We start from the raw sequence: 27,570 nt of genomic DNA on the forward strand, positions 1-27,570 counted from the left end.
ACAGACACAAGGACAGACGCGGGAAGTGACTTTGCTGTATACTGGTATAGTGTTTACACTCATATAAGAGCGAACCAAACAATAAAATAGTAACTTTCATCAAGAAGAATCTCCTTTGTACAAGACAGTGATAATAATGCATAATTTTCTTTATCACGGTCTGAAGCTCCCTTTTTATTTACACGGCAGTCAAAGGCGCGAATACTAAGAAGTATTTGCATAATGTTAAGAGTTACGTTGAATCGCTCTACGTCCAACTCTAGTTTAATTCCTTGTAGTAGAAACTATCTTTAAAGTACGAACATCAAAGTACATAATTAGTTATTTACTCTGTGTTTTAAGAAGTAACTACTTTATATTTTGGATAGCACTTATTTCATATTAATCCGAAAACTATATTTGGCACCACTCTTTGGTGTTATTTTTCAGTAATGCTATGAGTAATGTAATGTAATCCTAACTAAATGTTTTCAAAAAGCTCTGCTATTAGATTAAGACTCCTAAAACATCGATAAATACGATCGCCCTTGCTATTGCTTCGTCTGTCACTCGAAAACGCTTTGTGCCAAACCAACAATGAACTAAATCGAAGGTTTCCCCATTGTAATTTGTTAGAAAGAGGTATTTGTTCATTTATTTAATTTTACAAAGTACAACAAAATTAGTATTCTGTTCAAAGCGTACATTTTTAAGGCTAACGGCAAATTCTCTTGGAAGGTAACAATGTTTAATTAAATGTACATATTTGAACAACCTTTAAACTGCTGCTTTTTGTTTTCAATTCTAAATAACTAATAGGAACGAGACCGGAATATGTAAATACAATTTTTGTTAACTGTTCTTGTGTTTGTATTGTTTTATTTGACTATTTCGCTGGGGTTTTCGGAATTTAAATCAGGTGATCGGAGAACGTAGATTGTATGCTGGGTTTAAGTATATAGTTGACTAGCTGACCTGACGAACTTCGCACCACAGACGATTCAAAAAAATTTTTTTCTTTCTTTAAGAACCTTCCCGTCGTTTAAAGAATATTATAAAAATTAATTAACGAATTCGGTCCATCTGCTCTCGAGATTAGCGCTTAGCAACATATTAAGCCATTCATTTGTATATCATTGTTAATTACCGATAGTCATTTTATTATAGTATTATCACAACGCAATTTCTTAGCACACTTTTAAGAGTAACGCTGCTGTTACTCTAAAATTGCAAAATGTTATATTAATTTCCAGTTAATAAACTTACCTTTAGTCAAGTTTTGTGTAATATGTTTCAGTATGATAACGTTTGAAGTTACAAGTTGTTAGCAATTAAGATAACAGTTGTTAAGTCATGTTCAATGCCTTCGGGCTTGAACAACTTTGACAACAAGTTGACTACAAACCACACTCAAAAAAAAGGTCCTTTTAGAGTCAGACTTTTTGCTCTGCTAAATATTTTTAAAGAACAGTGATATTACATTCTAGAAGTGTTCGAAAACAGTTCGGAAAATAATGCATAGGCACTAACCCGCAATTGGCCAGCGTAGTGGACTCAAGGCCTAACCTCTCCCTCATTACTTGAGGAGACCCTTGCCCAGCAGTGGGACAGTCATGGGTTACTGTTTTTGTAACATACTATCTCCTCTGACATTTTTTAAAAAAGAATATAATGGTGGTATAAATCTCTGTATAATCCTTAATCACTTCCAATCGACTTTAATTTCCACAAGATCCGTTTTATATCGCTCGAGAATTTAATCTGATTTTCTTCTGCGCTTTGATTAATTTTGTGCCGAGTCTTTCTTTATATTGTAGACGATTTATCAACCGTTCATGTGGTATGATTTCGTTAGGCACGAATTAGAGACTGCTTCATTGCTTCTATGGAAAGCTATGGCGTATAATACAAGGAATTATAGTACATACTGCTTCATTAAAAAATCCCACAACATATGTGGGATTTTTTAATGAAGCAGTATGTACTATAATTGAACGAAAAAGGGATATAAAAAATCTGTAATCCTAGTTTCACTGTTTCTAAATATGTGTCAATTAACTTATTTTATTTTATATGACGATTGTTTTCATACATCTACTATCACATTATTAAGGAAAAAGATTACCTGACACTTATTTATAAACTATAAAATGGCCCTTAAAAATTTTATACATAAAAGTTTAAAAATGTTAAAGTCAAAGGTCAAAAATGACATCTAGCGTTTTTATAAGATATGTATTAAGTACATACATTTTGTATAATCCAGTTAAAAAATACGTCGAAAAAGTCGATAATAAATGCTAACAACCGGATAAATCAAAACAATATAACATAACTTTTGTTTTATTTTACTCACGAGAACAAATTAGTCGATAATAAATTGTACATGATTGTTTCCAATAATCTGTTGGCATGATTCCCTGTTGGCAACGAATTAATATGATTGAGGAGGTGGTTCAGTATCGAATAACATCCATATGAAATATCAATGTTGGAACAAATACAAAAAACGATTAAACTTTATGAACGGTATAACATTATTTAATAAATTTTTAACTTTACCGGGTTTAAAAAAGCTTATTTTTCTTCCTAATGGTTTTCAACCATCCGGCGTAAGTCTCTTTCTGATTGTAAAATCATAAATTTTCATTTAAATTAGGTTGTTAGTTTGAACGTACTAAGAAAAGAAAACTAGGAAAAACTAAGTAAGAGTAGATGAACTTTCCCCATTCATAAGATTCCATACATTTGGCTGCTATATTGTATGAATACCAAAAAATACTGATTGTGCTTAATGTATGCTGTATCAATTACAATTTTGGCAGAAATAATAATCTATTACCAACGTATTTTACATGTATACTGTGTCACACTTAAAACACCAGCATCAATAAGAATAAAAACCTACAAATTCCAATAAAAATCTGTACCTCGACGTATTGCTAACTTTGCCTTTATACCTCAGTTCCTATGTTCCCTTCATCTACATAAATATGTGAGTGTAATCCTCTGAGACCGTTTTCTATGCTGTTGTCCCTTACCATATTTTATCGGTTATTGATGATACTTTTTCTGTTTACATACGTTTTATGGAGCATAAATAACATTGTTGTAAAATAAGGACTGAAAAAAAACATACTTGAAGTTTTGGACCGGATTAGGCGAGTTCTGAATAATTATTGGTTTATGTGGTGGAAGTTTGACACTTGCTTTCACTTTATCTATTAGATAGGATATCTGGTACTAGTCTAGAGCCGTTAAACTGGCGTTTAGTCTTCCGCGTTGCATAATAATTATTGTCTAATATTATAAGGAAATACATATGATTATCATTTACCTAGATTTGTTTGAGACAATACAATGCGTCAATTCTCGAAAAAATATAGATAATTACCAGTTGTACGAAACTTTGACTATCGTTAAACTAAAGTCAATACCAAAATGTTAACACAGTTTTAACACTAGCCTCAGGTTAATAGTTTAATATCTGTTATGTTAAAGAGTATGTGTACTCTCACTATGGAAAATTGTTACTTAATTACTTGGAAGCCGCCAAAAGCATTTAGTGGCAAGTCTGGCAAGTTGCCAGCCGTAGTTATGATAGATATGAGTTGCATCGTTATGAAATGTCTGTGAAGTTGCTGAACTAGGAATGTTGGAAAGCTTTTTCTTTGTTATATTGTATTTATTCAAGTTTGAGTATTTGCTTTGATGGATATGATTGTATTTGTTTTGCTTTATTTTATTGTAATTATGCAATACTAAGTAGTTAGATATTAGAATAGTTTTAGCAGACTAGCTTCTGCTGGGTATCCAAACTGGTCTACATCGTAGAAGAAAATGATTAACGTGTCGCAACTTGACTTCTTAGCAGTTTGGGAGAAAATAACTTGTTTTGAACTGCTTTTTTCACTACAGATAAGAGACAAATTAGTATTTTTCGTCAAAAGTAGTCAAAAAAATTGTGCACATCGACTGCAATCCTCTTCCTCGAAACCTACTGAAATTGAGAACCTGTCTCAGATTCAGTAGGTTTCGAGGAAGATATAGAATATAATATATTCTTTCTACATTTTAACCACAGTTCCTTTACTCTAAATTTAATGAAGGCTACATATTCTAAAATAACGAATTATCTATATTTGTGTAGGCTGTGACCCGTAAATTCGTTCACGAGGAGAGCGGCGGTGTGACGGCTCTGTGCGGCGCGGTGGAAGCGTGTCTCGGTCAAGGGCTCCGGCGGCGAGCTCTCGGCCTCTTCAAGACCAGCTCCACTACAGCGCTGCTACACAAGATCGCTAAGGTAAGTTTAGGCTTTAGGTTTCAAGTTCCTTTGTGTTAAAAGAAAACGTTTTTCGCACTTTATCATGACGGTATAACGTGGTACTATGGTTCGGGTCATGGTGGCAGTTACTGGGTTAAGTTTGGCGATATGGCAGTTTGAATTCTATTGAACAATGTAATCAATGTATTATGTTACTTACTATAATGTTATGTAATGTGGCTTAAATATTAATGACAAGTAAATTATGTGTTTGATGGTAAGGTTCTATTTGGTTACTACTATTGTTCTGTGCTTGGATACACATGGACTTACTCTATTACTTTGAAAGTTCGAGTTTTGAACGACATGATTTCCATGACCAAAAAATACTTTCAGTTGCCAAACTGAAATACATCTAAATACATACTCTCTTCCTTTCTTAATATTAATAAAAACAAACCTTTATTTTCTTTACTTTTATATTGGGTCCCCAGTCACGTTGCTTCAACACTGCTCCCCCCATTAAATGCAGCTTCAGTACCACGTATTTTCTTAAACCCACACAATTTAAGAACAGAGAAAACAGTAGCTAACGCGTCCAATTAGACGTTTATAAATAAGCTTTGTATTTGTACGGTTAAATACAGCATCGTTTGCGGCGAGCCAGTGTTTCTCAACTGTCATGTAATGACACGTACGACAAACCGCTACATGCTGCTACATACGACTACGTAGAGAGAAATGTCACAACTTTGTGTTTGAGTGTGATGAATGAATGTGGCTACATTTATCATTGAATGAGTGGCAGAGTTCGAATGTATTTGACTATAAATAACGTGTCTGATAAGTTTTATAAGAAAATTAATGTTGATATTGTGTGATTAATAGAGTTTCTATAAGCTAAATGTATCGGACAACAATTATTGGCTACATTTCGTTCATGAAATTAATGTATTTTGTAAAGGTACTTATCAAATCACCAAGGTATCGACTATCAGATTCCGATTCTTAAAAAAAAGCCCCACCAACTTATTACATCTTTATGCCTAATCAGTAATCATTCTAATTTTAAAATAATCATCCAGTTTTTTCTGGGCTATTTTGAAAAATCTTTTTGATTATTACTAGCAAACTCATCGGTCAATCAACGAACAGCCTAAATAGTGCTACGTGTCCCTAAAGAAAAAACACCCGACAAAATATAATGTGGAAATACGGGAAAGCTCAAAACATAATCTAAAGTTAACCGACTGCTATAACGTATAATATGATGAGATACAATGATACATGTGCTATAAACAGTGCACGAACGAGTTTCCCCGTCCAATTTAGTTTCACTGAGCGCAGTATTAATTTAATTCAAAACGTCCACCCGTATAATCGAGCTCGCGGTAAACTGGCCGAGATTGCGCCAGGGTTGCCGCTTCTTCCGGATTACTTGTCGCCGAGAATACGGACCGGACACTTATCTCTTTGCTGATTAATTTAGTAATTAGATTAGGGCTGTACTGTGGTAGTTATTTTGATTCTAAATCATTGGCTGGTATATTTTTGGCGTTCTGCTGTGTGGTGTTTCTGCCTGTTTGCTATTAACACTTTAAAATGAGAAACAGAGGAATATTTTCAGAAATCTTGGTATAATTCTTAAAGTTTTTAACGTAATTGTTATTAGTGCATAATTTTTGCAACTGGTGGTCATGAATGATAGTGTAATATACATACATGTACTTGTTTATGATATCAATGAAGCAAAGAAGATTGTAGCAAGTAGTGTTCTGCGGCATCTAGCAGCCTTCTTTCCGTGAAAGAATTGCTTCTTTGTATCTGTGTTCACAATTAAAGTATTTCTGTATAAAGACTTTTATAATACGTGCAAAACTACAGCTTGTAGCATGTTCTCATTACATGCTACTGATGCTACTGAAAATAGTATCTGTTTTCAGATTTGCTCTTGCTCTCGCATAAATGTATTTTCCGTAATTTTCACCTAATATAACCAGATTGTTGCAAAGCGTTCTGTGGTCACGCTAGTTGAGTATTACTGCTCTTCTAAATGGCACTTATGATAGCTTGTAGTGGTACTATTGAGGCTGCAATTTTAACCTCAAAATATGTACCAGTAATTAAACACAAATGTGTTCTTGATTTATGCAAACTAACGTCATCATTGGCCAGCGGCCAGTATATTCTCTTTCTCTAGATATAATCTATTATCCTGACAAATATCAACAATATTGGTTCATGAAAGTAAGTTTTGTTAAGTAGGTAGGATTATGTGTCGTTGAGTGAAACCCTGACACTGCACTTTAACAAACTACAATTTTATAAAGTTTTCTAATAACCTCTTTCATATAATAGTCTACGTCTCCAGGGTTTAGTCTAGTTAGATTTGTTGCTGTCGCGAGGGAGTTTCGCAGATTGGAATACAAACCATTTGTTTTGTCTGCGTTCTCCACTTGAAACTGATTAAACACAGCTCCGGTTAGTTTATCTGATTCCAAAAGCTTTTGATATCGTTTCATTCGCCTTTGACTTCATCCTTGTCTGTTTTGTTACGCGAATTTCGAAGGGAAATCCTCCGAGTGGCGTGATTGCAAACGAAATAAATGAAATTACGTTTGAACGGCCTTGTTTTGATTTAGTTAGTAAAGGAAAAATGAATAAATAAGCGTATCCTTGTGCGTTTGATGTTTCTTTTGCTAGTGATTTATTAAGTTTGTAGAACTTTGAACTATCACAGTTAAGAGGTCATGCACGTATAAATGAGCGATGATTTACTTATTTTAAAAGATAATAAAAAGTGTTGTGATTTGTTACTTGTCATTAGAAATTAATGCAGACTGTTGCAGATACGTAAGAGTTATATCATAACTTTTGGAAACCTTTTGGCTTCCAATGTTAAAAAATGTTGCCCGAATCTGAATGCTTTTGTATATTTTATTTAAGAATTTTCTTAAAAACTTGTGTAACAATGGAACGCGTAACAATCTGCCGAACCCGAAATATTAAATTACGTATTTTATTCACGCAAGAAGCTTCATAATCCTTGTGTAATACTTTCCTAACTTTTTCAACATGATAATCCGGTTTCGGGTTGCGAAATAGATATTTAAATAGATCTGAACTTTGAACAAACTCGATTACAATCCGGCAGCATTCGGTGCTGCCATAAGTTACTTTTATTATGTTCTTTTTGCTCGTAAAACTTTCTAAAGGAAAGAATGGATTTTTTTTATGGAAATATTATGGTAGGCCCTGTAATATACTGTACTTGATAAAGTAATATTACAGAGAATAAGTATTGACTGTGTTAGTTTATAAAGTTCTATAATATTGACTACTATAAAAGTTTCTTAGCAGGTACCTGATAAAGGACATGAGTTCATTTCGTCTGGCTTGCGTCATAATTTTTTTTAATCAGGTTTATTCTATATAGCTACAATTAGTGTGTTAGTAATCTAATAGTCCATGGCAAATCTATGGTAGAATGGATTATGTTTCAACATTGACACTATTACTGCAGCAATAAGTCAATTTTAAACTCATATAAAAAAAAACGCAATGGAATAGATAGACTACCGCTAAATATACCTCAGAAACCGGGCGGAAGTCAATCAATGGTATTGATGATCTATCGATTCATATCGAAATATTTTTGACTAAGCAACAACTTAACTAGGAAACAAACAACATCAACACATAACCCAAACTTTTAAACTCCAGTAACAACTCTATTTCCAGATTTACGATTCTAGGACATTCCACGTCACTGCTAACAAGATGGGTGTTGACAGATAATGTCATTTAAGCCGAAATATTCGCAGCACGGCACTCACTTCCTAACTCATAGCTCAGTTGTGGCTCAGTTATGTAGCACGTGACATTTTGATACAAACATGTTACTGGATATTTCCGGAATATTCCCGTTTTGACGTCACAGTTCGCTTCAGTGTTGGCCTATTTATTTGGTCGTGAAATTTATGATGTTTTCTTACGAGTACTGAATCAAAAATCCTACTTATATTATAAATGCAAAAGTTTGTGAGTGTGTATGTATGGATATTTGTTACTCTTTCACGCAAATACTACAAAATTGATTACGATGAAATTTGGTATGTAGGTAGCTCAGGACCCAGAATAACACAGAGGCTACTTTTTATCCCGGAGTTCCCGAGGGATCGGGATTTACACGGGAAGGGTTTCCACGCGGACGAAGTCGCGGGCGGCCTCAAGTGCTATGATAATTTTGAATACTATAAAAATATTAAGAAAAAATGGATGGTTTGTTTTATTCTGACAGATCAGAATAAAACAAACCATCCATTTTTTCTTATTTATTCTTCTTTTTCTCTTCGACGGTGAGTCAATAACTTTGTTAATTTTTAATAAATACGTGAGATAAATGGAAGATAATATGATACTATTTCTATACAATAACAAATGAACACAGCAAAAATACATCGTCTTGCAAGTTTCAAGAAGTACAAATCGATATTTTCTATTCTCGAATCAAAACTTCTCGATAAAAATACATTGTCTATATAAGACATTTTTATAAGAAATGATGTCTGTTCCGTATATTTTTGTCTGAGTTTATTTTCTTTTAGACTCTTATATGGGTCATCCACATTCTCAAGAATACTGAAATAAATATAGCCTATACTTTGATACTTAAAGGCTACTCTTCAAAAAATTTTCAGTTTTTTACTTATATTATCTAAAATCTATTTGACGAAAACACTGCCTCAATTCCCGGGTTTGGTATTCTTAATAAATGTTAGAATATTCTCAATAAGGAACCAAGGTTCAATGACATGTCCAGTATATGGCGATAAGCTCGTTCTCAATTACATGAGATGCGGGTGTATTTCACATTCCTCTGACTAAGCCTTTGGGTAGAACAGGAGTTGATGTAAGCATGTATTTTATGAGAAAAAGACTGGACGTGAGTGAATAGAGAATTTTCAGTTAAAATGCGTGTTCGCGTTAGTTCCCGTATTCTATTATTCATTAAAAATGCAACGCGAGAGTTTAAAAGTTATGCTCATCAAGAGGTTTCAGGTCCGAGCCGGGTCGGGTAAAGTCGTATTGGCCGTTCTTTTTACTGAATAGACCTTGAGGTATAAAAGAGTAAGAGTTTAAACAAAAAAAAAATGTTTTATTCTTTAATCATTGGAGAGTATTTCTGATGCAAAAGTTTACTTCAGAGACTTTCCTTTTCAAAGTTGTATTGGTAACAACACAATCGCCTCAGCATTGCACCGACGACTGTCGGAACTTAGTCCGACCTCTAACTAGTTATATTGTGATACATTACGTAGGCAGTCTTCCGTTCACGCCGTTATCAATAGTTCTCAGTTCTGTTTCAATGTCATGCTTTCTGTGTCACTGGATGCAATTACTGATTAATGTTATATTTAATTTATTAGTGCTATATATTTATTTTTAATTGAATAGTTCGGTAGATATGTGTTTAATTTACAGTGGGTATATTGTGTCAGATAATAAAAAAGGCCTGAAAATTACGAATGTATTTATATTTTTTATTTCTTTTTTCATTTCGTTGTCAACACTTTTGGTTAAGTATCAGATAGTTAATCAGATTGATTTTTAATGTTTTTCACACAGTTACTGACACTTTATCTATCGTATATTATGTGTCAGGAACTTGCCCATAAGCTTTAAAACTGGCCAAATATCTTCTTTTTAAGAATACCAATTAATATCCATCAGACAGTAAAAAGAGATGACAAGCAAGTACTAAAAGCCGAGTAATTATACACATACACTGTATATCGATGGAAAATATTTTCCTAACTAAAGTAAGGTTTCTTATAAAGAGCTTAAAGCCACTTTCCGACTACAATTTCCATCTCCGCACTGCTACTGAGATTTTCCTGACAGAAAAATCCAATAACACTTAACCCTACGCGGAAATACAAGCAAAGTTTATATGTTCTGTAGTCACACTAGTCACGCTACTGGAAAATTGTATTTTTCTTTAAAGAGAGTTAGTTCATAGAAGTTTTCTATTATACAAGTATAGTGACCATTGACGGCTTCAAACGGATTCGAATTTATATTTTATAAATAAAAGAGCATGTAAAGATTTTCAGAAAAAAATAGTCTGTATCAAACACCTATGCGAGTTAAGTGTCGTTATTAGCCATTAATAACAACAGTTATCTATGTAAACATATATCGATTGTTTTATACTTTTTCGGAATAGGAATTCTTATGTCACAGATTTAAGCGTCTTATATCCACAGTGCATGGATTGTCCTCTCTTAAATCAAAGACACTTTTTATTAGCCCCTCTATCAAAACTGAAGTATGATAAGACATATGGGATCTTTTCACCTCACAGCAAGTGATATTGTCCATTAAGTATTTTTAATCAATCCCAAAATAAAATTGACCGGCCCAATATCGTTGTATTGGTTACAATTTGAGGCAAGCGTATCGAGTGTCAATAACAAGTGGAGAGTCAATCAGAGCGGCCGACATCAAAGTGATTTACGCTCGCCAAACATGAAACCACGGTACAAAGAGAACCACATGTCATACCGTATATAATATGTTACATTTTTTATAAACCGCAATTTTTGTTGCCATACATTGTTTTTTCATGTGGGTGCGAGGACTCTGTGGTTTTATCTTTAAATCATTTTTAATCTGTCTATAAATTATTTTTAATCTGGCCAATATTATTTAACTTTAATGGAATCCCTTGCCTCTCAAATGTCTGCTTTAGTTTACTAGTGTTATAATTTCAGTCAATTTATTAAATGTAAACGTATTAAAAAAGTATTTTTAAAATATCGAGTGCACACTTTAGTATTTTGTCGCTTCAGTACCCTATTGAACGATACTTTTTTTCTTCAGGTTGAATGATAGTAAAACTGTAATATAAACAGTCTTATAGTATTTGAAGTAGCGCTACAGGTGCGCCACCTGGCGGCGTTGAACCAAATAAATGAGTACACGGCAACGCTTTCAGTCTCCCACTGAGACGCGTCGCCTGCCAATACGACTTTTAGTTTTATTTTAAATACCAAGCGAAGGATGACATTGTTTTCGACTAGATTTAGTTAAAAACATTAAAAGATTAAAAAGTTAATTTAAATTAAGTTATGTTTTTTAAATGATGTAACGTTTTTTAATAACGTTGAATGACAACGTTTAACGAATGATACTGGTAAATGACATTTAATTCTACATCGGTAAAAAAAAATATATATATATTTTATTGATAAGTTTACCGAATACATAAAGGGTTATAACAAAATTGCAATATTGGAGAGCTATTATTAAAAAAAAAGCTAAAAGTCAAAGGGGCCTAAACGAATTGAATTTATTATGGATATTTCGTTGAAATATAAAATGTCTTTGATAAAATATTTTTTATTTAGTGCAATGACCTGCCTGGTGACCTACGTCTCCGAGCTTTTCATTGCCTCTAATATACTGAGAAAAGCATCGCGTTTCGTAAAAGAAAAGGCCGGTTAGTCACCAGTATACAATTTTAATAAAGATAATTACCAAGAAATTTTCACTACGTAGAGTACCTACGTGTGTTGGTACATTTAATTATATATGCTCATAAAAGTACGGGTCAAAGTATATACATTATTAGGGACGTAATTGCCTAGTAAATGCGGATTGTACTAGAAGGTACTAGACTGTTTCGGAATAACTAAGGGACCCCGCGTAATTTTCACATTTGATGTGGGTTTTGGGGACTCACGACTTCTTTCTTCTCGGCTATTTACTTAGATTTTTGTATTGACATTTTCAAAGATTATTGCACCAGTCGTAGTTGTCGCTCATTTATGGCTCAAAAATATTCGTAAAATTTATAATATACTAGCTGACCCGCGCAACTTCGTTTGCAACATAAGAGAGAATGCGTCAAAATTTTCCCCGTTTTTGTAACATTTTTGACTGGTAATCTGCTCCTATTAGTCGTAGCGTGATGATTTATAACCTATAGCCTTCCTCGATAAATAGGCTATCTAACACTGAAAGAATTTTTTAAATCGGGTCAGTAGTTCCTGAGATTAGCGCGTTCAAACAAACAAACAAACAAACAAACTCTTCAGCTTTATAATATTAGTATAGATGAGAGCTGAGTTTAGCATATCAGCGAAATTTTCTTTGTTAAATATGTATTTTAAAGTATACTCCATATTTGAGAACTCACTTTAACATATAAGTACACGTGTACTCTTACACGAGGACAATATGTATCAGCCATGTTTTAACAAGCGACATCCTCGACTTACTACTATCCTAGTACTTTACAACTCTGAAATCTAACAAATTGAATGCCAAAGTACTAACAAGCTGCCTGAGCCGCATATCAACTAGTTAAACATAACTAAAGTGAGCCGTTCCAAAGCTAGGTCTCATGTTTCTAAAGAGAATTTCGGCGACGCCGGGAATTGATGTTGTAGTTTATAGTTGCATGTTCAAATTGGCAATGCGTTGCAAATTTCTACGTGATATGACCACGTAACGAAATTCATTTTCTGACTATGACACCACGGTTACCGTTTACGCTTGTGATTTTAGAAAGTTTTCTGTCTTGTTTTCTTTTTATTTATTTTTCGCAAATTGCTTACCCCAAACTTGGACAGCATAGTAAATTCAGGCCTAACTTTCCTTTTATTCTAGAAGGAAGCCTTTGCCCAGCAGTGGCTAATAATTATAGTATTGTATTCAAACATATTTTGATTTATTAATTGATAATATATGACAGCAAGAAAATTGCACCCATTGGACTATAAATATTGAGCTATGGCTATCTACATTTAGTAATCAATCGTCATCAAGCGAACGCTCGACGTTGCAACAAATGAAGGTTAAAGTTGAACAGGAATAAAAGTAAAATATACAAGTTGTACTCGTATATTACGAGTAAACAGTGTATGTTAGAATGTATTGATCTTTATCACTCTGTGACGTGTGGACGTTGGCTCATTCCGTACGATTATACGGGCGGAGTGTAGAGAATGAATGAATGTATTGATCTGGGAAAGGAATTATAACTGAGGTCTTACAAACTTCACTGCTAACAAATTTAGAATTTGAAGAGCAACTTGTGACTTTGTCATTGGTCATCAAATTATTTGATAGGTACTTCTTTTTCCTTAATGATTTAGTACTTTCTGTAAAACAACAATCAATGGTATTGTGTTTAAGCCTTGACTATATTGTATGGAACCCTGAATTAAAATACACATTTTTTCATTCCTAGTAATTGGGCCTGTCGCGAATGGATACATTTGCAAAGAAACTACTGTGCCACGTAATTTCTAACCAACAACTTTCCTTTAAGAGAAGATAAGCTTTAGCTAATAACAATAATACCAACGTTTATATAAAGGTATTCGTTTTGATGTCGTAGGCCGAGCCGTTTGCTCAAGATTTTACGACGAGCCGCCTGATAACTAGGTTTAATGGCGACCTTGGGCTCAGATAAACTAGATACAAGTTTATAGCGTTAAAAAAATATTGGAGTACTAGCTTTTGTGAGTGTTGCTTTTTATAGAAGTAGTTTATGCTCTTTTCTACGATTTAATCGTGATGAAAAACATGTATAGTATTTCTGTGGAGGGGTTTTTTACAGTCAGCTTAAGTACTTGCAAACGACATTTCACATACATACATAAAATCATGATTTTTTCCCATAGGCGTAGCAAGAGAGCAAAAAACGCCACTTGCTACAATCTTTACAAACTTCCATTTTGGACAGGCAACAGTTATTTATTGTCATAATTAACACCAAAATAATATCGATAAAAATGATCTGACACGGTTTTCATTTTATGTTAAAACCATTGGTTGATCGGTTCAGCTTACTATTCTAAGCAACTGATCTATGAGATAAATATTCCTTGCTTAGTACAAACAGATATATTTTAATTCGTTAGGCATGAAACAGTATCAGTTACTTCACGCCCACGTTTATAAAAGTGGGTCAGCACGCACGTCGCGTCGCCCAGTTTGCTTTGCATTCTATTACTTATTAGTCCACTAGGAAAGTTTTGTCTGTCTGTATGTTGATATATGCATTGTTGTCTTATTTACAAGTAATATATTTCTTTATAAGCTTTTATTTAACTGTCTTATCTCCAAACTACAATATTTAGATACGAAAGCTTCGTATTGAGAATTTTTATTAAAAAGTTTTTTTACAACACTTTAGGGGCGCTAATATTTTTTCTATAAAAAGCTTCTCGATATTTTTACTCGATACTTGGCATGATAATGACATGAAATCGCAGATCGGAGATAAGAAAAATAGATAAAGTGTATTTTTGAAGTAATAAGCATTATTACTTCAAACGTACACTTTTCGCAAAAAACTTACAATTCGAAGGTCAGGAACAACAAGAATAAAAATATGCGGGTCCCCTATAAAGTTCCTTGTAAACAATATATCAACGACCATTTTATTTTCAATGTACACCTCGAAACTATATGTAGGAGCAAGCGATTAAAGGATTATCCTGGGACCGGACACTTTTGTATTTTTTTCCTCTTGAATATTTAATTTTTTGGTGTAATCACGGGAAATTAAACGTAGACCAGTAGGGAAATGTATTGTTTAAAAACAGCTTTTTTAACTGTTTTAATCTAAATTAAAGAAAGAGACGCTTATCTCGGGTTCTAGGTAAAAGTGTCTTGTATTATAGGTTTAAGAAAAAAGAAAGAAAGTATTGCTGTGACTGATGGCAAAAGTACCCCACATTTAGTCCCCTTAAAACGGCCTTATACCGGTATGAATAAATAAAAATGTGACTGTTATCATTATTTGGAGAACGACAGAGGCTAATTAAATACAGAATTTAGAAGGAGTCGCGGTTCTAACGTAGTTTTAAAATGCTTGCTTGTAATGCTTTTTGCTTTTGCGCTTTTTATATTTCCACATTCATGAAAGTATCTTGCTTGAAGATGAATTTAATGCCTTTGACATTCTGTAACTTCTAACCTTTTGCGGTGAACCACTTTAATCATTGCACTAAGGATGCAGTAAAGTTCAAGTGCAGTCAAGATTACAAATTATACTTGTACAACTAAAAAGAATACGGCGGTCAGTTTCATGAAAACTGGCCATCTGTGTAGGACTTTGTTTATAGTGTCCAAGTGTGTGCACAATACACAGGTACACTCTCTATTCCATCATTCTCATAGTCTGGTGGGAGGGATAACTGACACGACCAGTGAGAGATCAGGCGTAGGACCGACGGCTTGACGTGCTCTCCGAGGCACGAAGGTCTTCGACCTCAACTTGCCAACTCCGGGCAATCTCTAAGAAATTCTTAACAGAAAATCTCAGAAAAGACTTTTGGCCCGACCCAGGATTCAAACCCGTGTTATCGTCGCATACACTACCGACCGCGCCACAGAGGCAGCTGAACAACCGTGGTATAAAAAACAGTTAATAAACCATGTACCACATATACTATCGATCCAGATTTCTCTATACTTTTATATGATTAATTTGAAAGTGCCTGAAGCGTCTTCCGAAATAACTTATTAAAGTAATTTCAAATATCAAACGCTCGATACGAAGGGTTTCGAAAGTTTGTAATCGCTACAGATTTAATTTGAAGTCAGCAATCATAGCGGAGTCAAACTTTTCAAGAAGGCTTAACCAACTTAGACATGAATTTGTTCTTAAATCTAAATACATTTTTGTAATCAATCTTGAGTCAAAAACAAATAAAACTTAAAAATGGCGATTCAAATTAGCAATTTTTTATTTTACTAAGCCTCCGTCTCAGGTCCGCCTCATGGTAAATCATCATCTTTTGAAATGTATCCTAGTATGACAAATTAAAAAGGCAATATTTAGGTACAAACAAAATAGTTTTTTACTAAGTACTTAAATAATTCAGAAATGCGTTGGAAGTCTGCAATCTACTCTATGAACGCTATAAACTCAAGTAATCCAATAACCAATAGCAATATTTATATCTCCTTTAAACTTGTTCCGTTATAATAAAACATTTTACAAATTCGAGGTCCATTTGTGAAAGCAATAAGATTCCTCGTTGCACCGCAAACACTCGGATGTTTAACACAAACGTTCCGGAGCTGGGAATATTTCGATATCGTTGTGGATAGAGCTCGCTTGGAAATATGCAGCGAGGCGGCGTTGCGCCGCGGGCGACGACTGTAAAGCCTGTGCCATACAGACACAGAATGTTGAAGCGTTTTTTGTTATTGTTCTTGAAACTTCTTGGAGTTTTTTTTTAGTAATTCTGTACTGAATTACACGGAAAGTGACAAACATAAAAATGTTTTCAAAGATGTCGCTCAGCATTACGTTTTATCAAACTGCGTGTATCGTATCTGTCAATCAAGCGAGAGATTTTGCTTCCATCTTTCATATATTTCGGTTCTTTCATCTTGTTCCGTAAAAATATAGAAAAATAAAGTATTTTGTTTTTTTTCATTCCTTCACAACGCTCGGAAAATGAAACCCTCTATGCTAACGCATTTTATTACGCGCTATAAAGTAAAATTACGTGAACCTACATTAAAAATACTATTACTAACTTATGTACTACTATACTAAAGACGGCACGATTTTGATGTCACGTTCCCATCACGGTACAATCTCGTCGGACGTGTGGCGCGCCTTTACGTGAACGCCCCACGGTCCGGCTTTCAGTAAAAAGTATAATCTTGTAGTGCAATATCGATGTCGGTGTCCCTCGTCGCTATTTTGTTTGAAGTCGTGACTAAGTAAGATTAACTTTTAGTGCCTCGATTCTCTACTACTATCGACTACCGACAACCGAACTGTCATCGAGAAAATTTGTATGAAAATCTGATCAGCGCCTCTGATGGGTGTCGTAGGAAACATTTTGGCAGTACATTCTAAATGTCAAAATTTCAATAGCTAGCCGGTTGTCGGTAGTCGATAGTAGTAGAGAATCGAGGTACAGAACGTAGAAAGCACGTTGTGTTCGTAAATATAAAGAGGTTAAAACGTGCTAATGATGCTTACTGATAAGGTGATTTGAATTTGCTTTCATTGTTTTGTCTTATCTTAAATGTTTGAAATTAGTAAAGATCTTAAATACTTGTCAGTTATAGCAATGTTTAATTACAATTTGAATACTGAAACAATAGTGAACAACAAAAGCAGTACAAATACGACATAGTGACTACCGCGTTTCGCTGGGGTCAATTGAGTGCCGAAAATAATGTTTCGGTTTGTAATCATTTTAATTTTGACATACTTTACGAAAAATGACATTGCCTGAGTATTTTCCATTATCTTGTTAACATAATTGCCAACCTCATTATATCAAGAAGAGATAAAATGTATCACGTATTGCCGTAGACACGTCGTAGCTAAATGCTACGGTGTAGATAGAAGGTCTACGTGACCACATTTAGATGCTACGACACCTGTCGATACTCGGAAGAGAGATTTGAACACTTTGATCTTTTAGCGCCGCGCCGCAGGGAATATCTACGTGTGACGTTTAGTAAATAATAGACCTTTTGGTTGTATTCGAACTAATATTTCAGCGACATTTACTGGTGGTAAGGCACAATTAATAATATTTCAAAATCACGTGTTTTCGTCAATTTTTTTTGTTAATCCTTATTATCACGATTATTATTAGACCTATCTTGATTAATAGAACGTATAAGTTTTACACCTTTGTATATATATAAATGCGTCGAACACTGATCTGCACTAGTAAATAGTTAGGGAAAGAGAAATTTGGATAGTTGCTAATGGAAGTATATTATGACTTAATGCAAAATTGAAAGTACCCCATTTCTGTTATTGTTAAATAAGTATTTTGGAAAATTCGTACCTAACTAGAATACCTGAACTACCTAGGTAGAATGTTTAAGTGAAAACAGACCCCCAACACGAGGTAAAACTCTAGCATGAGCAAGACAAATTGCTCATTACTTAGCTCTCCAAACTTGTTCGCGATTTGCAGTCTACGGGGAATTAATTAGACGCTTCAAATTACATAGTTCACGATTTTACGGCAAATACCACAAAGTAGTATGGAAGGTAAGGGAACTATTTAGATAGGTATTTTGATGTTTGCAACTTTGTATCTACTGATAGTTATTAAGTTTTCGCTGCAGGACTACAAAGCTGATACTTTTTTAACAACTTTTTTACGTCTTTAACAAAGGTGGTACAAAATTGTAGAAGTGAGTCCATGGTTTGTTTCTTTTAAAACTAAGTACTTGTGATTGGGCAGGAATTTACAAGAGTAAATTCAACAAATCCCCTTAATGTATTATAAATTTTCGAGAAAGCCACGTAGCCATTTACATTTAGTCATCGTCAAAAGTGTATCAACGTTTTTCATAATTTAAAACCGTATATTCTGAAGCATATTTCATAAAATAATCTTTTGAAATTGTTTAAAATGTTTAATTCCAACTAATTCTATTAAGATTTGTTCGGGTATTAAATAAATGATTGTAATAAAGAGATTTTAGAAATATGAAGTTCTTGAGTCTTTTGTAGCTGACTGTTCCATCACATTGGCCCAAAAGCACAAGCAACATCGAAGGTTCCACAATGCAGTTTTAAAGTATAGATACAAAATTATCATACACGTTATCATGAATAACTCTAACTACATTTCATTATTTACTATATTAATTTAAATCATGTATCTATAATTAAATACAAACAAATCGAATATGAACCTCATTTACGAGCTCAAATATAGAGTTTCATTTTATGTCTGAGTGAGCATAAACAAGGATGTTTTAATACAATTAGACTGCAATCAAAGCCCGCGGTAACTGAACGTAATCAACGTCTCTTCATACGCAAATCAGTTGATTTGATACGTACACTACGTGCGTGTGCGTATACGTGTACGTAGATGTACGTGCGAGTACGCGAGTTGAAGCCGTAAGCAGTCATTTATTGGCCTATTGTTAGGTAGTAGTACTTATTTATATTACTGAAGTAGGTTTCGCTCGTGAGTTCCCTCACGTGATATTAGAATGTGAGGCGCCCGTAGCCAGTTGCGCACACCGGTCGGTAAACGATCTATGGGTTAAGCAAACCATGGCGCGGTCATTCCATAGATGGGTGACCGCATAGTGGTATTTGAACAGGGCGTCTCCGTCTCCGGCTTGAACAACTTTGACACTAGGTTGACCACTAACCATACGACAAGAAGAAAATGTCAAGTCGGCCTTAACGACGATTTTTCATAAACAGTATTCGTCAAAAACCTTCGCAATTTTTTGTTGTAAACAGTCTTTTATAATGGAACCGATGCTTACGTTGTAATGTTGTATTAAATATTTATGATAAAGTATGGTATGATAAATAGCGTGTTTAAAATGCAAACAAAAATAAACTTTATAAGTATTCATGATTATTATATACCTCATAATTTCACTGGCTTATAAAGAAATGCATACCTTATACAAGATATAAAAGTATGAAAACAAAACAAGATACACACATACTCACTGCTCTCAAGTAAATAAGGTCAACGACCGGCACATTTCTTTTGGAGTGCGATGACATTTTACGATGAATTTTCATTAGGACAGTAGAAATGCTCATTTTTGCCGTGACGTCAGAGGTATGACGTCACTGCACTGTTTACTTCTGGAAAGGCCCGACAGTCGCTCCTTACTGAAGCAATGTCACGTGATTCTTTTAGTACTGGCGTCAAAAATACAACATTTTTCGCTGTGAAATGTTGGGTCTATCCCACTAGTCCCGTTGAGTTGTCCCGTGACGGGACAACTGGCACTATTTTGTCCCAGTTGTCCCGTAGCGGGACAAGTGACACTGTTTTTGTGCCAGTTGTCCCGTTGCAGAAAAATCACGGGACTAATGGGACAGACGGAAGGGTCAAAACAACTGGTTGAATACAATACTCAAAGTGTACACAGGGATAGTTACCGGATTGTGTCCCATTACATCTGTGTTATACTAAAACTGTCTAAAAGGGTAACTGCGAGTTTGCTTCGTGCGTGGGGACGCATGCATTCCAAAAGTCCGGAACTCCATAGTCCCAAGATGGAAAGGACAAACAAATAATATGATATTTTTTGTTTCTTAAATGTGTTGTAGTACATTTTAACTTAATTTCTAGTAGATAAGTTGAAATTACATTACAAGTTGACTTGAGTGTTTGAGCTGCTCTAGGGGCCTGTTAACAAGACATTTTTGGTTTCCTTATATTATGTTTTTTCAAGTAGGGAGTTTCGGATAAGCATTTTACATTTATGGTATGGAAGGTTATAGATATAGACACTCTTGTCAATTTAATTATTAAGTGAAAAGTCTAAAGGCAAAAAAAACTTCTTGTTAATTTAAAGTTTACTTAGATAACCGTACAATTCATCATCATTCACACAACAACTCAATGGAACCAGTTGTTTTGACCCTTCCGTCTGTCCCATTAGTCCCGTGATTTTTCTGCAACGGGACAACTGGCACCAAAACAGTGTCACTTGTCCCGCCACGGGACAACTGGGACAAAATAGTGCCAGTTGTCCCGTCACGGGACAACTCAACGGGACTAGTGGGATAGACCCGAAATGTTTATCTCTACTTTTAGTACTTAACACTTTAATTATATGTGCTTAGTCTCTCTTTTTATCAATGCTTGTTTTGACGGGAATGTTAAAATATGAGTTTCTAATCAATCTTGTTTGGAAGCCCAATCAATTTTTTTAATTAAAATTGTAATTTTAATCTGTTAGTTTAATAGTCATGTTCATACAATATAAGTTTACTAAGTCACAAAAACGAATAATGGCTTAGAACCCTTGAACAAGAATAATCTTAAGAATTCAGGAAATATATTATGAATAAACGGAATTTAAGTTAAGGGTATCTTATCTATAGAATGAATACACGAACAGGTTAATAGTTTCCAGATCATTACGAACACCTACTATAGATTCCAATTGAATTGACAAATATTTGCTCGGCCTACAGGTATTTGGGACGAGCCTGGCCGTTTGTGTGTCTGCCGGCCTTGGTCGATACCTACCTATTTGAAGGATAGGCTTCATTCACGCTGGGGAAACAGACATCGTAGTTATCATTATTTGGAGATATAGTTATTAGGAAATGAAGATGAAACTCGATGTATGTACTGTGTGACGAGCAAAAAGATATATTCACAATCATAATTTTAGACTTTATGAAAAATTAAATGTTCCATGTTTTAAGGATATGCTGTCAAAAGGTAGAGCGCGTTTATTTTGCTGTGTTTTCACTGAGGAAAAAAACGAGACCCGTTATAATGTTGTGACTGGATCCAAAATAAGTAAATTTTCTTTTTTTTTCCCATTCTTCCCTCAATTTAATGGGATGTAATTGATATTATCAATAATTAAATTTTACACCCAATTTAATATATTAATTACAAGCGACCACCTGCTACCAACAAAACATTTCCGAACGGCCATCTTGTTACAACTTCGAAAATTACACAAATTGACTTTGATATTATGTTTCGAGTTTTAATTAAATAATCCTTGAAGACTTGACGTTAAAACGCCTAGAACTTAAGCGGTATTATAGTCTGACAACTTAGTAGAAAGCCTTGGCATGCACGAAATATCTAGATTCTAATGAACCATTCTGTGCTTATTCAAAATACATTAGCTGTATGAAACAGGCTACCGTTAGCTGCATAATTCACTGATGTTCTGAATTCTGAATTTTGTATACTTCTGTCAGTCGCGAACCATACAAGTACCGTCCATAATACAAGGTTCCCAACTAAACAGTTGGACTATAATAATATGTAGTCGATATACAATACATGGACTTAAAAGATTTCAAAGAACAAACTCTTAAGTTATCCGGATAATATGTGGCTTAGGATGATAAGACCCAGAAAATACGGCTTAGTACAAAATGTATGCGTAATATTGCTGATCGTAGCTTTTCCATATATTTTTGTGGCTTTAGGCGTATAGTATTCCAAGTCGTATCAATAAATGTTCGCGTTAAACGTTCTGCTGTTACTATGAGTGTATGAAATGAGAGCCTTTACCCTTATTGATTTTGTATTTCGTACCTGTTTGTATTGCGTATGTGAAATGGTCACAAGTCTCGGTCGAAGATTTGTTTAAGATATTGATTGTCAACGTCTCGAAATGGCGACAACTACTCCTTTGTTAGTAATAAAACTGGATTTTATAGTGTATAGAATTGCCAAATCGCCAAACCATGTGATGATTTGAGGTCAGTAACTCTTTATTAAAAAGAAATATGTCGACAACTTGTAGTCATCAGTTCCGTATGGATCAATGACGTTGGTGTGTACTCCCTTTAAATGCGATCAAAAACTTTCATAAAAATTGGTTCATTCAACTCGTTATTCAACTTGCTTGATATATTCCTAAATTTACGTAAACAAATCTAATTTAAATCACAATACCGCTGCGAAGTGACAATACACAAGGACATAGAGGCACACAGATAATTTCTCTCGCGTATTTTAAAAGCCCCTTTGGCGGTCCCTAAACAATAGCTCTTTATCACCATTGTTCGCTAACGTCTGTTCAAAACGTCAAATGTGTGGAAACTGGGGATCTTATCGAGACTCATGTTCATGTACTAAAGCCGTCTGCACATTGAGCTACTAGTCGCAGCCAATAGACGCGTCTACAAATTACGGAAAAGTTATTCAAATATTTTGTATAGTATTATCTCTCGGCTGCGTTCGAGTTCGCTACTTCAGCGGGCTTCACGTATCTCAGTTGACAACTAGTGGAACACATATTGATGATCACTATTCAGTACATTGCTGCTTTAACGTAACGAGTGCATCACCAATTTTCGAGCGCATGGTGGCTTTCAAATAGTTGTAAACTGAAATACGTGACAGCCGCGTTTTGTTGCTAGCATCACTGTCCTGCTAGGATTCAGTAAGCGGCTTGTCAGTCAGTCAGTCCCCGCAACTTAGTTAGCCGCCACTAAGCAACTACAAGCTGCGATTGGTAGCCGCGACTAGTGATTTGACTGAGCCACTAGTAATCGCGTTTTGTAACCGCGACTAGCATCTCCAATGTGCGCTAGCTCTAAGCTAAGCTTTTAACGCCACATCACTGGGATTCTCCCCATTGTTGAATATTCAGGTGTCTGTAATCCGAATGCCTATTGGATTTTTCTAACGGCACGTATCGCGTGGATGGAGGGATTATTTTATCCAATAACATGTGCTGATATAAGTATGTGTCGGAATTTTGCGTGTTATCTAATTCTCTCGAGTTCGGTTTGTGTAGTGATTTGTTTTGCGTATAAAATTTTATATTATTGGTATGTTGTTACAACATAAAGTTATTAAAATTCATGATTAAAATATATATTTTTATTTAGTGTATCATACATAATACATATTAATTCAGAATAGCTATTTTTAATGGGTCAAATAATCGTTTCATAACCGAGATAGAATTAAGAATTTTAGGTTAAGGTTTTAGAGTCAAAAGTCAGAAAACAAACACCGTTATCACCGAATCAATAATATTATAATTATCTTTACCCATAACGAAGCGGGGCCACGTCAAAAGTTGTTTGATTCTACTGATTGTTTTCTGACCAAATGTCTGAGTTCACATCAAACCATGCGTGGTAGCATAAAGAACAAAAATAAAAGTCGTGAGGTTAAAACCCCGCAAGCAAACCTTCAAACAAAGTCAAAAATGTGTTTCTGAGAATGAAAATGGACGCCCGTAGAGATTGAGTTTTAATTGAACGAGTTTTAAACTAACTTTGCTGTGTGATTTGTTTTTAATCCGCAGCGAAAGCTCCAACTAGTAAAACTAACAAAGTATTATTAACTGTTGGCTAGTTGAAATGTGAATAGACTTTGGACAGCAGAAAATAATGGAAAATACTGTGTTTTTCATATTAAAAGTTTATACTTTGACTCGAGTGGTACCTGCACTAGAAAATAACATAAGTATTTTCAACCTTAGGTATAATCTATCGTAGCACCACTGCCTTTTTTTTAAGACCGCATAGCAGGTTGAAAAACTTCATACTGCTTATTTTTTTATCAAAAACATTTCAAATATTTCATGTTACCCATTTATTTATGGGTGTTAGCAATAAATTATTATATTTCGTGTTGGAGATTTAAACCGAGGTATCAAAACGGTCATGCATTAAGTTTGCGGTTAGAATAGGTTGCACCGGTGCAAAATTTCCTCAAAATGTCACATTCGTGACAAACGACCACAATCGTGTTACCAAAATAACTCACGTTTTCATTTTATGCGTTATTCATTTGTCAACAGTGGACAACAACTTCATTTTTTTATTATTTAATTCAATTGCTTGATGACATAATATTATAGTTCTTATTTTTGACATCATTCTGAATTTCATTGCAATAATTTTAATAACATTTGCATGCCACTAATGGTCATAACATACCGTGCCTTATTTTTAATGTACCTAACATCTATTTATTTACTGTGTTATGCAAATAAATATACTTTGACTTTGACTTTGACATTCTGATTAATACAACAGTAGCTCGATTCTCTACTACTATCGACTTCCGACAACTAGTATAGCGCCTCTAGCGGCCGTCGTACAAACTATTTTTGCATTACATTTCAAATGTCACATTCTCGATAATCGATAGTTTGAACTGTAGAGAGACTTGCTACCTGATGCCAGAAATAAACGGTTTTGCGACTTGCTTTATTCGTGCATCATAATTCATAACCAGTCCAAATTTTTATGTGCAAGAATTTTTTTATTTGTTGTTTCTCCCTTGACACCTCGACACTTAATGTGTTTAAGGCACTGCACAGGAATAACGGTAACACTACAATGTATTTTCGTTAGCAAATTTAAACTTTCTCATTCAGAAAGTTTTTGTAGCGATATCAAAGATAAAAGTGATATAAACTACATTGTAGTCGTACAAGTGGCGATGTAATGTTGCACTGTATTTCAATGAGTTTTACGACGACATGCGCTACTAATATTGTAGTTTTAACATTCTTTCAGCTGTTCGCTAGACAGAACACGTGTGGTTTCAGATTGTTTTAAAACTCTAGAGGCTTTGTGTTACTAAGTTGAAGAAACTGATTTTCATTTATCACTGCTTAAATTTGAATGAATGAATAATGAATATATGTTTGCATTTTGACTTGTAAACAACTAGTAGTTTGTAACAACAAATTTGTTGTGTTTGACAAATTGCAACTACTCATTAAAAGCTCTTACGGTAACGATGTAGAGACAGTAATAAACTCATTGGGGAAAAAAGGGATACACAAGGGATTATTTTGAACCATTATCTTTCAAAATGAATTTTTCGATTATAATTTGCAGATTAACCGTTCACGGATTCACTTTACAAAATTGATCAATGATTGCAATGTTAACAGAATAATCTGAACTAGGAAGGAATTTCCATTTACAATATTAGTTAACTATTAAAGTATTAAACATTTAACTGCCATCTAGCGGTGGAGAGGATGCTCCGATCATGAACTAACTCGTAAAACAGATCTCGTAAAATACCACTAAGAGATGATACCAGTATATCCGTTAAGATTGCAGGAACTATATCTTATAGAAGCTAGTCTAGTACTTGAGTAAAGACTAGAAACTGAAAAGTAGGTATTGAATGAAGTGGGTATTCTGGTAGCCATCTTCTAATCAGGGGCTATTTATTTTGTTATTCAAACAAGATGCGGTCGTTTGGACAACATGTTATCCAGCTAGGCTTTTTACTTGGTGATCTATCTATCTTAGAAGAATATAGGTTTTTCAAGGACATTTGCAAATTATTTTAACTACCCACCAGCCCTGGTTTTACCTGAGTTACCTCAGGTATTTAAACATTCGAGTTATTTTTACATTTAAACCTCCATCTTGAATCGTTGTATCTGTTAGTGAAAACCAAATGAAAATATGTTCAGTGTACTTTATCGAGAACAAACAGGCAGACGCAGCAACTCTTCTATAAATATTTTTATGTGAAAATTATGTTTTTTTCTATTTATTTAAAGATTGGATTAAGTAACTGTAAACATCTTTCTTTTTCTCGTTTAGTCTTATCTTTCTCGTAATACCAGAAAACCTCTTAACAAAAGTAATATATTCTATGTACTCCGGCTAACTGTCGCTCAATTTGGGCTTTTACCTCTCCGTGTGTATATTACTGAATTACGTGACTCCCAGTCACGTCCCAGTGGTTTTCAACCCCATTATTTATTTCAGCCAAGGGTAGTAATATTCGCTAAATAATTTTCCATAAATTAAAATCTTCTTCTTCAAACATTGGTTTGTTTAAAACACAAACATGAACACGAACGTTCGAACAAATATTGTTATAAAACAGTTTTTCATTGTGAAGTAAATAAAGGCGTTAGACATCGACACTCCCTTGTATTTTAGCAACGAAGTATGGTTAGCAAACAAATCGATTCTTCGAAAAAAAGCGGGAGGTTCTCAATAAGACTGTATTTTTTTAAATGTTCGTTATCTTTTTATTGAGTTGGTCCGTTTGATGGTTTTTTTTATGTTTAAAAGGTTCTATGTGGTCCCATTAAAATTTGATCCAAATTTAGTGACCACTTTTTGAGTTGTATCTACCTAAAAATCTATTTTTTTTGACTTTTAACTAGAAAAGGAGAGACCTTTAATAGTTATTTAACCCCTCTATTTAGTTAAATTAAAATAAATCAGCCATAATTATCACATATTCATAGAAGAAGTATTATTGCCGCATTTGCCTGTCTGTTCACGATAAAGTACATCGACTGAACGTATTTAAATTCGCTTTTCACCAATAGACGTAACAACTCAAGATAAATGTTTAAATTTAACATTGGTTAAACGAAGTGTAACTCTGGTAAAGCCTGGGCGAGCGGTAAGCTAAAATAATTTTCTAATGCCCTTAGTAAAGCTATATTCTTCTAGATCTACGAGTAAAAAGCCTAGCTGGATAAGGTATTGTCCAAACGACCGCATCTTGTTTTAATTTAAAAAAAATAACCATTGAGTAGAAGACGGCTACCAGGCTACCCACTTCATTCAACACCTACTATTCAATTCCTAGTCTTTACTCAAGTACTAGACTAGCTTCTAAAAGACATAGTTCCTGCAATCTTGAAGGATATACTCGTATCAACTCTTAGTGGTATTTTACGAGATCTGTTTTACGAGTTAGTTCATGATCGGAGCATCCTCCACCGCTAGATGGCAGTTAAATGTTTAATGCTTTAATAGTAAACTAATATTGTAAATGGAAATTCCTTCCTAGTTCAGATTATTCTGTTAACATTGCAACCATTGATAA

At 34.3% G+C, this 27,570-nt stretch overlaps 1 protein-coding gene across 2 annotated transcripts in view; it reads left to right on the forward strand.

Annotated features, from left to right (window-relative positions):
• The window catches only part of LOC142981702 (small G protein signaling modulator 2-like), an 84,880-nt gene that overhangs the window by 11,034 nt on the left and 46,276 nt on the right, over positions 1-27,570 (forward strand). For both annotated transcript variants that reach the window (XM_076127775.1, XM_076127776.1), the window contains exon 3: positions 4,130-4,282. In XM_076127775.1, coding sequence (XP_075983890.1) covers positions 4,130-4,282 — 153 coding nt within the window. The remainder of the gene's footprint in view (positions 1-4,129; positions 4,283-27,570) is intronic.

This window comes from Anticarsia gemmatalis, chromosome 20 (assembly GCF_050436995.1).
Source record: "Anticarsia gemmatalis isolate Benzon Research Colony breed Stoneville strain chromosome 20, ilAntGemm2 primary, whole genome shotgun sequence".
NCBI lineage: Eukaryota > Metazoa > Arthropoda > Insecta > Lepidoptera > Erebidae > Anticarsia > Anticarsia gemmatalis.